Source organism: Danio rerio, chromosome 9, assembly GCF_052040795.2.
Source record: "Danio rerio strain M-AB ecotype USA chromosome 9, GRCz13ab, whole genome shotgun sequence".
Taxonomy (NCBI): domain Eukaryota; kingdom Metazoa; phylum Chordata; class Actinopteri; order Cypriniformes; family Danionidae; genus Danio; species Danio rerio.
Window position 1 is genome coordinate 26,858,612 of NC_141029.1, and position 15,668 is coordinate 26,874,279.

General features: G+C 36.6%; 1 protein-coding gene across 2 annotated transcripts in view; it reads right to left on the reverse strand.

The window, feature by feature from the left end:
• The window catches only part of dnah7 (dynein, axonemal, heavy chain 7), a 103,710-nt gene that overhangs the window by 45,091 nt on the left and 42,951 nt on the right, over positions 1-15,668 (reverse strand). For both annotated transcript variants that reach the window (XM_087267872.1, XM_087267873.1), the window contains 5 exons: positions 15,335-15,484; positions 13,603-13,785; positions 7,304-7,480; positions 4,798-4,929; positions 1,849-2,070 (listed from right to left, as the gene is read on the reverse strand). In XM_087267872.1, the coding sequence (XP_087123998.1) occupies positions 1,849-2,070; positions 4,798-4,929; positions 7,304-7,480; positions 13,603-13,785; positions 15,335-15,484 (864 nt within the window). The remainder of the gene's footprint in view (positions 1-1,848; positions 2,071-4,797; positions 4,930-7,303; positions 7,481-13,602; positions 13,786-15,334; positions 15,485-15,668) is intronic.

A 15,668-nucleotide genomic window follows, 5' to 3' on the forward strand; every position in this document is an offset into this window, starting at 1 on the left:
TTTATTACACAGAGATAAAGCTTGTGATTTATAACAAATAATAAGACAGATTACCTCATTCGGGATGAGAAGGGTGTGTTTCCTGAGCAGAGACTAGATTCGCTTATTAGTGTTTCAAGACGAAAAATAGAAATAATCAAATTCCCATGCCTCAAGCTCAAAGAATTAAGTGGCTGTTGTTACACTTTGTGTATATTCTAAACACAGAGCTAGCAAATGTGGTGTTTTTAATACAAAACCAGGCCAAATAGTATGATGGTACAACTACTCTGCAGAAAGCCAGGCTAAATTATATTATAATAAAATATTTTCTACTGACCTAATTTTAATACCATAGAACAATAGATATATGACTCTTTTTTTTTAATTCCATAAATGGTTAGTTCACCCAAAAATGAAAAGCATGCAATTAATAATTTAAGATATTTTAGAAAAAACCTGAAGACTCCCTCCTCCTGCATAGACTGCAACAATTCAAAAAAGGAACCAAACACTATATATTTAAACATTCCATGTGACTGAAGTGGTTCAACTGTAAACATATGAAGCTCAAAAGCAAAACAGCTCAAAAACTGTAAAAACAACTTTGTTAGCTTCTTTATCCAATCAAGGTGCACATTAACTACTGCTGACTTTAATAACAAAATGTCATATTGCCCATAGTAAGCACACACGGGAGAGAAGAGTCTTATTAACATTTTTTTTTCAACCCAGGCTCATTCTGAAAACATACCTCTATATACAATTTTGAAGATTAAATACGTCCCAAGAGGTACGTTTTTTTTTTTTTGCTGTTTTTGTTTTCGCGAATGCACGAAAGGTCGCTGTGTACGCTTTTTGAGATCTCAAATCTCTCACTGCATTGCCATTTGAGCCTGCTGTTCTCTCATAAATCCACCAGAGGCCACAGTCGACAGACTGTTTGACTGACTGACCAATTGACTGACCCCCCTCCCTTCCCTAAACCCAACCAATAGTATTTTAAAAAGCATAGACTGACCCGCCCACCCTCTTCCCTAAACCCAACCGACATATTTAAAAAGCAATTCAGAAAAAGAAAAGCCCTCGTCTGGTTTTTACCACGTTTTACCACATTCTCACCCTGTTATTTACTTGTTAATTTTATTTTTTGGCTTCTGTTTTTGTCTTTACTTTATCTTCATAGGACTTGAACCCCTTTGTCATGGTCAATATCTTTGCCATACAAAGATAAGCGGTTAGCTGGCAAGCGCGAAAAGAAACAGCGTCATACCACCCGGTAGCATTCATTTTAAAAATTAAATGCAGCCATCCATACTTCTGTCATCCATTTCTAGAAATGTATATAGGGCTACATTTTCAGAATGAGCTTATGTTGTTTTTTTCCACTTTTTCATATGATTACACTTGAACCAAGTGATATGGAATATTTTGATAATGTTCTAGGTTCTCTTTTAAGATGATTAACATCTTCACGCGGCTTTATAGACGTGGCTGTCTATAAAGGAGCAACGGGATTGTATCTAAAATTTGTGTTTTGAAGATGAACAAAAGTGTCAGGGGATTGGAACGACATGAGAATGAGTAATTAATGACATAATTTTATCATGTTTAACATTTTTAAATAATTTAAAAACAAAAAAAATATTGAAATATGCAAAAATTTGCCATTAAGTGAGGGGTTAATAAAACTTTGTTATTTGCTGTTTGCTATTACAAGCTGACAAGACATTAATCAAAAATTAATTCATGTCAACTATCTAATTATCTCCTAAACAATATGACAAGGAAAAAACTTCCTAAAACAGCCTCATCTGTTTTTTTCAACATTTCAGTATTCTGCTTTAGTGCTTTAAAAGTCTTCCTGACCTCTTTGAGGAAGCGGTATTCATAGAGCGTTCCCTCTGTGGGTAAAGGCACAGTCAGCTGCTTGGCAGGAGGCTCTACATGCTCCAGGATTCTATGGCGTGTGCGAGTCTCTTCACTGAGGCCACCCACCAACATCTCCCTCACCAAACCATCAAACTTCACCCGTCCTTCCTCAGTGCAGTTGGCCCCGACTGACCACATGAGGCAAAATACAAAGATGCCCTATACAGTAAGAGAGAAAGAGAGAAAAAAAAAAACATGTTTTTATGGAACAGGGGAGTTCAAAGCCAGTGGCAGCTTTTTGACAAGCAAACAGCTCAGTAACATCTTACTGTTGACCTCTGAGTGATTATATATTGAGTTTTCATAAATTACCTAAATCATTCTTTCCTGCATAGCTGTGTTTAATCACTACGGCCCACCGCTGACCTTTCCACGACTGCTAATTCAATCAATTATTCATAAATATTCTTTTGCAAATTCAATTGCACTTTTAGATCAATCTGCTGCAGCAATGACAATCAATACAAACACTGCCGCCATTGATTTGGGACAAAATGCTTTGTGCTCTTTAGGCGTAAAAAAAGAAAAGGAAAGTTTGTGCAATACTCTGATGACCAGCTGAAAGAAAGCAAATAAAGTCTTTCCTATATGGGAGGAGGGAGGAGATTTTCTAAGCATTGATCCTGTACCAGCTAATCAATGAGACTCGCCGTCTAGGTTGGCAGTTTTTGATCCACTGATATGATCTCCGTCTCAGAGGAGCAGGTGAAAAGATTATTAACTCTAGAGGAGAAATGCAGACAGCATTGAAAGACTTCAGACAGCACACACACACACACACACACACACACACAAAAAAATGGCAAAAACTGCCTTCGGCTAAAGAGATGACCTTTCAGGGCAGTAAAGCTAAGATATTTGTAAGAAGCAGTTATTATGACAAATTTTTAGTGGAGCACAGTAACTAAAGATAACTTCACATAGTAAAGTCTGTGAGTGTGTCCACACTTGACAAGTTTGTTTCGATTAAAATGAACAACGTTTACTATGGTAGTGGTTCATGTGAATAAGCAATACTGCTGCCAACTGCACTTTGATGCATATGATACATTCATTCGTTCAGTCATTTTTATTCGCCGTAGCCTTTATTTCAGAGGTCGCCACAGTTGAATGTACCTCCAACTATTTCGGCATATGTTTTACACAGTGGATGCCCTTCCAGCCACAACCTAGTACTGGGAAACACCCATATACATTCACACACACACACACACACACATACACTACGGCCAATTTATTCATTCATTCATTTTCTTTATTAATCAGTGGTCACCACATCAGAATGAATGTGCCAACTTATCCAGCATATGCTTTACGCAGTGGATGCCATTCCAGTTGTAACCCATCACTGGGAAACATGCAAACTCCACACAAAAATGCCAACTCACCCAGCCCGGACTTAAACAAGTGACCTTCTTTCAGTGATGTGAAAGTCCTAACCACTGAGCCACCCCGCATATGATATGCACAAAAGAAAATTAATCAGGTGAGAGGTTTTGCACACCATTTTTTAAACACATTTCATGTATGCACTTAAGTCTGATTTTTTAACTAAGCTATGTAAAAGTAACATCATTGTTTTTTATTTTTATTTACTTTTTTTAATTTGCTTTGTAATGCATTGCTTCAGTGACTTTCCCTCTTTATTTGTAAGTTTTATGCAAATTATTTAGCAAAAAATTAAGCCTTTTGAGCTTAATTATGAATGAAAAACAAAAAACTCAAGTGATAGGAATAGCAGAATCAGAAAGTAAGATAGATTTCCTCAAGGACTCATTGTAAACTAACAAGCAAATTCACAGTAAAATATACTGTACCTTAGTTTAAAGTTCAATTTCTACCAGCTTGGACAGAGCACTAACACACAGCACTGTTTTAGATAATTATTAAGTTTTGTTGGGAAACAATTACACACACACACACACACACACACACACACACACACACACACACACACACACACACATATATATATATATAATATATATAATATATAAAATTATTTCCCAAGAAAACTTAACGAATATCCAAAACAGTATTGTGATGTTAGTACTCATTATATTATATGCTGATGGAAATTACCCACAGAGTTGTTAAGGTCAAAATTATTAGCTATTTTAAGCTATATGTTTATTTTAAGATAAGTTGCCAATATGTAAACTCATTACTGTTTAATGAGTTATTAAAAATTATATGTTTAGAAATGTGTTGAAAAAAAATCTTCTCTCTATTAAACAAAAAATGGGGACAAAATTTAGGGGGGCTAATATTTCTGACTTTAACTGTATGTCACGTCATTAATGTGAAATATATGTTATAAAAGCTGTTTGAATGTTTGGTAAAACAGTTTCAAAAGTATAAGTGTATTTTTGTGGGCAGATGAAAATAATCAAGACAACTGAACACAACCTTAGTTAGAACTTAATTTAGCTAAACTTTAAATTTATTATCCATGACAGTCAATAAATCAACTAAATGAAAAAAGGTAATGTGAGATACATTATATCCCGTATATGACATCTCTAATTTGTATTTATAACCTTCTACACCCTCTCTATGGGTCAGATATATTGAATCAATTAATACATGTTGAAACTCTGGCATATAGAGATTAATCATAATTAGATCAAGCAGATTTTTACATTTTTGCAGTTAAAAATGCGAGTAGTGCCTATGCAAAATGAGGCTGATTTGCTGTGGATGATTGCTAGGAGAGTTAAACGTGGTTGCTCGGATGTTTTGTTTGGTCTAGCGAGCAGCTTGAGTGCAGACTCAGCAGAAATGCGGATCAATCTGAGCTACATAAAGAAAACTGCAAGCGTTGAGTGCATGAAGTGTCCAACATTTTACACTTTATCTCCTTCATATTTCCTTTCATCGCCTAACCTCAAGCCAGGAGCAGACATCTCTCTGGTCCATCCTCTTCATCTGGCTCTCATCTCCGAACTCATCCATCATGCAGTCCATCAGATTCATCAGAGATTTCACCAGGCTCGTGTTGGATGTGGGTGATAATTCCTAAATGCCCACACAAAAAACACTACATTAGTCTGGACTGCAAACCTGTGGCTAGATGAGTGGTGGTGTGCCATCATACTGGGCAAAACTATCTTAAAGGCACACAAGACATGCTGTGATGCGAGGTAATTACATAAAAACATGATAATTGATATACAAAAAATTAATGTTTCAAAAAGACAAACAAGGCAACAAAGAAACGTAGCAGCTAAATGATTGTCAAGAAAGAACTACTCTGTCTGACAAAAACTGTATTAACCAAAGTGCACTGTAAGCACTAAGAGACAAAACGGGACTGTCAAGAGAAGTGGTATTTAAAAAAAGAAAGCACATAATTAGTGCGTTATCCCATTCTGTGCACAATGCATGCGTGCAAGCATAAAAGAAGCCTTAATTGCAGAAGCCTGTAATTATTGAAAAAGGAAATTCAGTATGTAATGTCTACATAATTGAGACCAGGCAACAATTTCTTCTTCCTTCCAGGCTCCAAAAGTAATAATAATGTTGCACACAAAAATGAATGGCTGTCTTTTCTGTAGTATCTGTGCATTTTTAATAACAAAAGGAAATCTCAAGTTTTTATAACTCTTCCAGTTTCACCAGCATTTCAATAACACTGTGGGGGAAAGGCAAGGAAAGAAATGAAAAGTCTCAGGTAGTTTGAGTTTTAAGGTATAACAGATCTTTAATGTGTCACTTATCATAATAAACCTCAAGTATAAAAAGGTCAACAGGACCTGACATGCAATTAAAAAGTCTTCGGTAATCCTGAAGGGGTTTATATAAGGGATAATTTATGACACTGCAAGATAAACTCTGACATCTGGATCAAGATAATGGATCAAGTTTTCTACCTCCACACAGATGCGGTAACAACTAGCTGGATTTGTATTATCCCAGTAAATGCCCAGCTAATTTACTCTAAAGTAATTAATTGCAGATTTATTGACAAATAAAGGTGAAATATTTCATTAGCTTAATAAAAGCTATCATGGTGAAAACAGAGACATTTATTTGAGATTCAACTTACAATCTAACCTGAATATTATTGTATAATAACAATGCGTTGACAATTATTAACTATCAATACTGAAGCCCTCTGACATCATAATCAGTAAAATCGATAACTATTACAGGCATCAGTTGGATGCAGGGACTAAAAAGTCAGAATATCATAAACTCAAATGTAACTCAGATTTGAAAAGTATGTTTTATGTAGTATGAATAAAATAAAGACATTGGGCTCTATTTTAAGTCTAACGTGCATGGCACAAAAGCATTAAGGGCGTGTCCAAATTCACTTTTGCTATTTAAAGGATGGAAAAACACACTCTGCACCCTGGCTCATGTTCTAACAGGGTTGTGTTTATTCTCTTAATGAGTTATGGGTGTGTTTTGAGCATAACGTGCATTCACCGATCAGAGTCTCATCTCTCATTCCCTTTTAGAGTCAGTTGCGTCGCCCCATGAGCCATTTGCTGTTTACATGGCGGACTTTGTAAGCAGAAAAACTGAACGCTTCAATAGCGAGAAAACAGTTAAACAAACCATCTGTAGCGTGAAGACAAAGAATGAGCCTCCTCCATTCACCCTCTTCACTTGTACTTTACTTTTACTCTTTACTTTACTTCTTTACTTTCATAGATAAGTAAATGGTATTGTATGCACTCCACTAAAGATATCTCTTAGCCTGCATATTTAATTTTGCTTGTTAAGCACAAAGATTCGTTTCAAAACTATTTTTTAAATTCAGTTTTAATTTCCAGCAAACGAGTAAATGAACAATAATAATGAAGTGTGAACAAAAAACAAAATATCCAAACACATGTCTTATTCTTATGCCCCATATGATCCAAAACCCAAAAGTTGGACAAATTTAAATTTGTTTTTATTAAAACAAATATTAATATGCATATAATAAATAATACACTTTAGACCAGCTTTTAGTTGGTCAATGGCATGGTCTTTTTCAGTTTCTCAAAATAGCAATGCACCAACAATGTGCCAAACACATCTTTTTAAATCGGAACACCCATTTGCTATTTAAAGAACGTGGCGTAAACGTGAAAATTAAGGTTGTGCTTGTCTGAAAATAGCAAAAAAATCATACCATACATGCCTTATTAGCCAGGTGTATGATAGGGCCCGATGTCTCATTGCCATTAAAATATTCTCTCCCAACGCCTCAAGAATTAGTTCATCCATGTATAAAAATACATCTGGCATAGCTTGAGAGATCGGGGGACTAAAATAATTTGCCAAGGTTTTACAAAAGGCACCTAATAATTCAGTGTGTGCAGTTGTTGCTTTTGATATTAAAGATGCCTTTTAATTTAGTGGGAAAGGCCAAACTCATTGTCTGCAGCACAGTTACCTTAGTGCCTTTGCGGATGAGCTGAAGACAAGCAGGCAGCATGCGGTCGAAGAGGCCAGTAATGAGGTCTTTGTGCATGGAGCTCAAAGTGGATGGCACGGTGTTGAGCCAGGACAACATCACAGGACGCCATCCCAACATGTGAGGCTCCATGTAGATCATACCACACCGAGACACCTGCACAAAAATCAGCAAAAATCCCAGCTTGATCAAGAATATTTTTACTGATTTATTTTTTAGATTCTCACCAATGGTGCATTCGTTTTTTAACAACACAACAGCAATATTCATTCATTCAACCAAGTAATAAAAGGTGTAAGTTTGATTAATGATTATTATTCTTTCCAATTACTTTTGGACCCTTAACAAGTGGGAGGCACACTTGCAAACTGTTGTAATTCCTACAGCGTTCACTTGTTTTGGATGTAAATACCCTCGAATTAAAGCTGACAGTCTGCTGCTAAACCACATCTTGCTCGTTTCATGTCGAATCCACTGTCTTTGTGTATAGAGCCAAAACAGTTAGAATTGTGTCGACGTCCAAATATGTATGGACCTAACTGTATTTCTAGATATTGAATATAAGTTAAAATACAGATGGATGTATATAGATGTAATGACTAAAATGTCTCTAGAAAGTAGGTAGCTATATACATTTGTACAGCTTAAGCATTCATTCATTCATTCATTCATTCATTTTCTTTTCGCCTTAGTCCCTTTATAAATCAGGGGTCGCCACAGTGGAATGAACTGCCAAATTATTTAGCATATGTTTTACACAGCGAATGACCTTCCAGCTGCAACCCATCACTAGAAAACACCCACACACTCACACACCACAGCCAATTTAGCTTATTCAATTCACCTGTACTAAATGTCTTTGAACTGTAAGGGAAACAGAGCGCCCGGAGGAAACCCACAGGAACAAGGGGAGAACATGCAAACTCCACACAGAAATGCCAACTGACCCAGCTGGGGCTCGAACCAGCAACCTTCTTGCTGTGAGGCGATCATGCTACGCCACAGTGATGCCAAAAACAGCAATATTGTGAAATATATGCTGATTTGACGCTTAAGAAATATGTTATTACTTTACTTCCATACTTTATATTTACATACATATTCTTGTCAAAATCACCAGCGATCCAGACTTGTAGATTGCTGGGAATTATTTACTTCCACTTAGGACTCCAAATCTGTCAACATATGGACTACAAATCCCCTCATGCACCACACACTCACACCTGTTCTTGTTTTCCGCTGATTGCTAACACACTGAGCTAAAGCTGTTCAGAACTGATTACATGGACTTTAAAAGCAGCACAGACACACACACACACACACACACACACACACACCAGTTGCTGAGTCTCGTTTATCTGTTTTTTTTGTTTTGTTTTTTTTTTGTTTTTTACGACGCATTTCCCTTCCCTTTCCTTTCCTTGCCGTGTGTGACCCTTGCTTTGTTTTGGTTATGTTGTTAGCCATCCAGAACAACCGCTTGCCTGCTTAATGATCAATCTTCTGGTTTTGCCTGCATGTTACCGTTTGCTCCTGATTGTGATCATTGCCTGCCTGACCATTCTCTTGTAACAAAAACTGCATTTGAATCCGCACCTCTAGTGAAAGCGTCCCTTCACATTACAATTATACTGTTTAGAGCTTTTATCGTGGAAGCCTTGGAACATTTATAAAGGTTTCTTTGATAAATAGAAAGTTCAGCCTTTTTTAAAAATATAATTCTTGATGTAAAATGTTATGCCTTATTGCTGAATAAAATATTTAATTTATTTAAAAATACAATTCATACTCCTTTCCCAGAGATGGGTTGCGGCTGGAAGGGCATCCGCTGCGTAAAAACTTGCTGGATAAGTTGGCAGTTCATTCCGCTGTGGCGACCCCGGATTAATAAAGAGACTAAGCCGACAAGAAAATGAATGAATGAATGAATTCATACTCACTCCAACTTTTTAAACACAGTCGGAAATTTGACTCAGTAGCGATACTGGCATGACTTCTTTTGCGAATATCAAAAAGTTTCACACAAGCAGCACTCATGACCACAGTAGCACTCCAAAGGGTACGAAGTCTATATATTACTCAACCATCTGGAAAGGAGCAATAGTTCAAACAAACTCCGTTTTATTCATCTGCGAGGCAGCTGTACTGGGTTACTCATAAAGATAAAGGTCTTCTGTGTTTAATAGTTTGATGAATAGTACCTCATCAAGGTTACGTGATGGAAACAGCTGTCGGATACCGGCTCCCACGAAAGGCCCATGTGAATGGGAGAGGTGTAAGTGAATTGCAAACTAGGCATTTATGCGCAGGTGTAACATCTGGGCCAAGCACGACCTCAAGAACATGTAAGCGTGTTCAAATGAATTCTAATTGAACTTTGGTCTAGTTTGCAGTAGGACATATGAGTCAAGCATTAATACATAAAAAGAGGAAGAGCACGAGAGAAATTGCTAGAGACAGATTTGAGCCAAAGGGAGATGGTTTGTGCTTGTGCTATAGCCAGATCTCTTTCTGCTTCCGTCAAAACAAGACAAGATATTCACACGGATTTGATCTCTGTCTCACTCTTTCCCTCTGGCTCTATCTCCAGCGTCTACTTTGATCTGATCTGGTGGCCGTCACACACAACACAATCACACACACATACACACACACTTTGATAGTCTCATATGCTTTCCTTATCCATAACACGCTCGTTTAATCTCTGTCATCATCAGCCATTCTTTTGAATCAGAGTCTTCTGCCCACACTGGGCCTGCAAAAGCCGGCATCCACAATCATAAGAGCCTTTCCTTGGGCTGAGATGTGTGAGGCAGAAGCTCTGTCGGGTACAAAGCCATCTTAGGAGAAGACGCTGAGATAAATAGAGGGAGGAAATTGCGTCGGTGTTTCTGAAAGAAAGAAATTCAGTAGCAACATGCCATTATTCCATTCTTGAGTGGGATGGAAAGGAGGGAGGGGGGATAATGTGGGTGTATTATTGTGGCACTGCAAGTCAATTGGCAAGTCCTCATTTGACAGGTTTGCCGAATTACAACGACAATCCCATTTGATGGTCTACTTTTTTTCCCTCAACGCAAAACATCAAAGGCAGTCTGAGAGATGTCTCCGCTGATAAAGATATAACAAAACGCTTTGGGAAATGTGAGGATATATTTTCATCAGATTTCATCATATTTTTAGACTGTACTGTATTTAAAGAAGATAAATACTGTATGTGCACTGTAGGTTTGCCTTTGTAGGTGGGGTGTATTACAGGAATATTAGTGCAATATTAGTGCAATAGTACAAAAAAGGATTTCGAAATAAGAAAAGGCACTTAAAAGGCACTGTGATCAATGCTGAGAGCAATAACATGATAATTCACAAGTTTCAGTTTCAGTAGTTTGTCAGATGTAGAAAATGGGAATCACTAGGTGCGTCCCAAATCGCATACTTATGCACTTTTCTACCCCATTTCTTTGCCAAGAATAAATGCACTTTTTAATACCCGGATGGTGCACTTATTGAACCATTAAAAAGAAGTGTGCAATGTTGGACACTTCAATCTCTCAACGGTCGCATGTTTGCTCACGTAGAGGAAGGGGTGGAGCTTTCACTCACTGATGTTGGATTACTTCATTTATTTTAAATTCATTCACTTTTTTTGCTTATACACTTTATTAATCTGGGGTCACCACAGCGGAACCACCAACTTATCCAGCACTTGCTTTACACAGCGGATGCCCTTCCAGTCACAACCCATCTCAAGGGTAGCCTAAATTGTCTGCAGTGTATTAGTGTGTACGTACAATTTAATGTGCTCAATTTACCTGTACTGGAGGTCTTTGGACTGTGGGGGAAACCGGAGCACCCGGAGGAAATCCACGCAAACGCAGAGAGAACATGCAAACTCCACACAGAAACGCCAACTGACCTAGCTGAGGCTCGATCCAGCAACCTTCTTGCTGTGAGGCGACAGCACTACCTACTGCGCCACTGCGTTGCCTTATTTTGAATTGTGTTGGGTTAACATAAGATTATTGATTAGTTTTCTGGAGAGGTGAACCACTCTGTAACAAAACTTTTTAAGTTGTTCCAACTGAACATTTTTTGTTGAGTGAAGTTGAGTGACCAAAAAAAAAGCATAATCTTATTTTCTTTCTTCTCATGTACTCAACATTTGTTTTTTCACAATTAACTGATAGGACAGTAGAGAGTATAGTATGAGGAGAGGAGAGAGGGGAAGTATCAGCATAGGACCTCCAGGTGGGAATTGAACTCGGGTCATCGTGAACACCATAGTGCCATGTGGACTGAAAAACTTGACTGGACTAAAAAACTTTTTTTTGGAAATTGATACTAAGAAATAATACAATATCAGAACAAACAAACATAGTTCAGTTGAAAAAACATGAAGGCATGTTTCACATGTGAAGCATTACAAAGCATTTTCCTTGTTTGTCCTGCCATGTTTTGATCCTTGTCTTGTTTACCATTTTTGTTGTTTTGCCTCCTGTCCTGTTTCTAATTCGGTGTCTAATAAATGTTTTGTTAACATTTGTCTCTGTTTTAGTTTTTTTTTTTTCAATTGAACTATGTTTGTTCTGATAATGTATTATTTCTCAATACCAATTTCCAAAAGAGTTTTTTTTTGTTTACTTAACTTCAGATAATCTAAGTCAGTGCAACTGATGTTTTCAAAAGTTCAGTACACGTTGGCGACAATGGTGTAGTGGTTAGTGCTTTGAGTTTGATCCCTGCCTCCAGGTCCAATGCCAATCCTTCCCCTATACTCTCTACTGTCCTATCATTTAAAGGAAAAAAATATATATATAAATAATAAAAAAAAAAAAATTGAGTACACAAGAAAAAACGAAAGGAAATAAAGATAGTTTTGTTCAGTTGGCACAACTTAAAAAGTTTTGTTACAGAGTAGTTCACCTCTCCAGAAAACTAATCAATAATCTTATGTAACCCAACTAAATGTTTTTTGTATTACTGACAAGTAGTTGTAGGTCAGTGCAGCTGATGTTTTCAAAAGTTGAGTCAACAAGAAAAAAACTAAAGGAAATAAGGATTGTGATTTTTTGTTTTTTGTTGTACTTACTTAAACATTTTTACACTGTGTGTGCTTACAGTTTATTGCAAATCAGTCAATATGTGATTCAATAAACCTATAGATATCAATAGGATTCAGGTTCCCATTTCTCAAATTCCCAAGATGCATCGTGTAGTAACTAGCATTCCCTCTAGCATTCTACTCACATAATTCAGACACAGAGAAAAAGGTGTGCTAGATAAAGGTACAATTATTTTACATCAACTAATCATTTAAATGAATTGGAGAGAGGGAAAGAAATTGTGTGTTTGTGGATTACTTGTGTTCGCACAGTAGTGTTTCTCTAATAACAGCCTACTGATGCTGCAAATTTAATTACTTCAAAAAGCAATGTTTCCTCTTTGTTGATGAGAAAATATAATATAGAGATTCAGAAGTGAAGCTCTTGTGTTAATAAAATTCACAAGGCAATTGTCTGCGCTGTTGAATATTTCTGTTTGTGCACAGTTCTGTCTGTGTACTGTGTGCTTCAGTGAAGACGCAATATTTCTCAATACTAATTAATAACATTATTACTGCTTAAACAGTCATTAAACTGATGGAACTACCCCGTCCAAATCTGTGCATCCACTATTTAAATACACACAGTTACCCAGTTAATGACAGATTATTTAAAAACAAATATAGTGGAAGAAAAAACTAGATCAGACGTTTAACTGGCTTCATTTATGCACTGCCTAGGGGACATTTTATCAAAGAGGCTTTGGAACTAAATTTGACACAACATTACAAATTACCCCTTTTAGAGATTTTCCAAATTACCTCTTTAAAATGTCACTATAATCATAAGGTTTCCTGAATAACAAAATAATTGATCTAAATGGGTGGTCACACTGCACTTTCCATCCCATTGACATTTGACATTCCATTAACAGGCATGCAAATGCAGGACATCAGAAACGCAAGCTCAAGTGAACTTTGCTGTGAAAGATCAAGTTGTGTAAACTCTGACCTGTGAATTTGTACATACTTTTTTCTCACTTAAAGAATAAATAATATTTAGGATGTGCAATACCCTCCCTTCATTCTTTAGTCCCATTGCAAAGTGTTTCTGCATAAATCTATTATACACTTTTAAAATTAGCTTGTAAGAGATTTTTTTACTCACAATAACTACCAAAATGTTTTGAATTGAAGCACTTTGCATTATTTGTAAGTTTAACATCTGCCATCTTACCGTGGCTGGCGAAGCCACCTCCAGGTCCATGGGCTCAAAGATAAGGCTCATCTGCGGGGACATTTGGATGATCTCTCCACTCATGAGACAAAGCTTCTTGTTGTCATCCAGCACTGTGTTCATGTTCTCAATCCACACTGCATCTACAGGCCCATCAAATATTAGCCACTTTCTATCAGGACTCTGTTAGGGAGACAGCACACAGTTAATTTAAACATTGAACAATCTAACCTCAACTTTGAAGTGTGTTAAGTCTCAATAAAATGCAGAATATTGTATATACTATATTTCCTGCTGTAGGACACTGAAAGAATTACACATTTCGGTCTAATGATTTTCTTATGAAAGTTTATTCAGTCAAAAAAATGTTAATGCTAAAACTTAAACACTGTAAAATGAGTTTAACATATCACATGCATGAAATGCTTGCATTGTTTTGACTTACTTTCCTCTAAAAAAAACAATTTCTTACTAAAATGGTCATGATTGTGAAAATCAAATACGAAAATTAGCTAGTGGCAAACATCTGGCAACTGCCTACTCTTATTTTGCTTTTTATTGCTAAATTACAGCTATAATTACAGCTATAAGAGCATCTAATTTTTTCACCACTTTCTTATTGTACAATAGATAATGTTATACTCTGTCTTATGTCAACTGTTTAAATGCAAATATTTTAATTGTGAGCAAAAGAAACAAAGGTTTGAACTGTAATCTTTAGGAATGTGGCAATGACTGAAAAACTCTGAACTATGATATTTAGGCTTAGTGTTATCATGGTGAAAACAAATAAAAGATGTGCATGTCAGACAGCAGTTTTTAAATTTAGCATTCATTGTTATATATGTTTCAATCCAAAACAAAAGATGGGCGAATGGATGGATGAACAAAAAAATGGATGACTGAAAAGAAGGATGAACAAAAGGACAGACGGATGGAGAAATGGATGGACAGAAGCAGATCTATGGATGAACTAAAACAAATAGATGAATAAATGTAGGAATTAACAAACAGAAGAATAAATAATCTACATGGATGGATGTATGGATGGATGGATGAAAGGAGAGAGATATAACCGGATAAACAGAGGGAATGAGGGCTAAATGGAGAGATGGATTGATGAATAAATGAAAGGAAAGAGGTCTAGTTCTATATGTAAACAAAAAATGGATGCATAAATGTTTGCATGTTTAAAGTAGATGGATAAATGAAAAGAATGGCAGGGAAATATAATAAAGGGTGAAGTAAAACAGGGACAAAAACTCTATGGGAGATAAAAGGACATTGTGAATGTCTGAACGTAGTAAGGATGGTAGGGATGAGTGTATGTAAACAGATATATTTGGATAAAAAGGGGGAGGGCTAGATGGATATCTATATATTTGAATGAACAAATGTATGAATGGACAGCAGTATAGACGGATAGGTTAATGAATAGAAAGAGGGTGAATGGATGCATAATAGTAGCTGAAGTGAACAGAAGAATGAATAGAAGGAGGGGGAATGGATTGATAAATGGATACATAATAGGAAGAGGAAGAAAAAGTCTTGGAACTGTGATAAGAATGAATGAATGAATGAATGAATGAATGAATGAATGAACGAACGAACGAACGAACGAACGAACGAACGAACGAACGAACAAACGAACGAACAAACGAACGAATGAACCTAAATGAATAATTAGAAGGAGAGAGTGACAGATGTGAAATATATGGAATAGTAACAGTACCTGGGAAATGGCGAATGCCCTATAGCTTACAGCCAAGATTCCATCTGACCACTCATGGGAGACGGGATCAAACTGGCCATATAGCTGGCCCATAGTGATAGACTTGGGGTTGATCACAGTGATTTGAACCCTGTTCTCCTCCATCAGATTCTGCAGTCAAAAAAAGTTGAAAACAGTTGTATTTACTCTATAATACAATTACAAAACTTCCATAAAATGTAGCAGCAATGTTTTCAATTGTGCCCTATTAGCGATGTGTATGAATGTTCTTCAGTGCAGTGATTTATAGCAGCACCATCACTAACTGTGTTGCCTGTTCTCTAGAAACACAAGA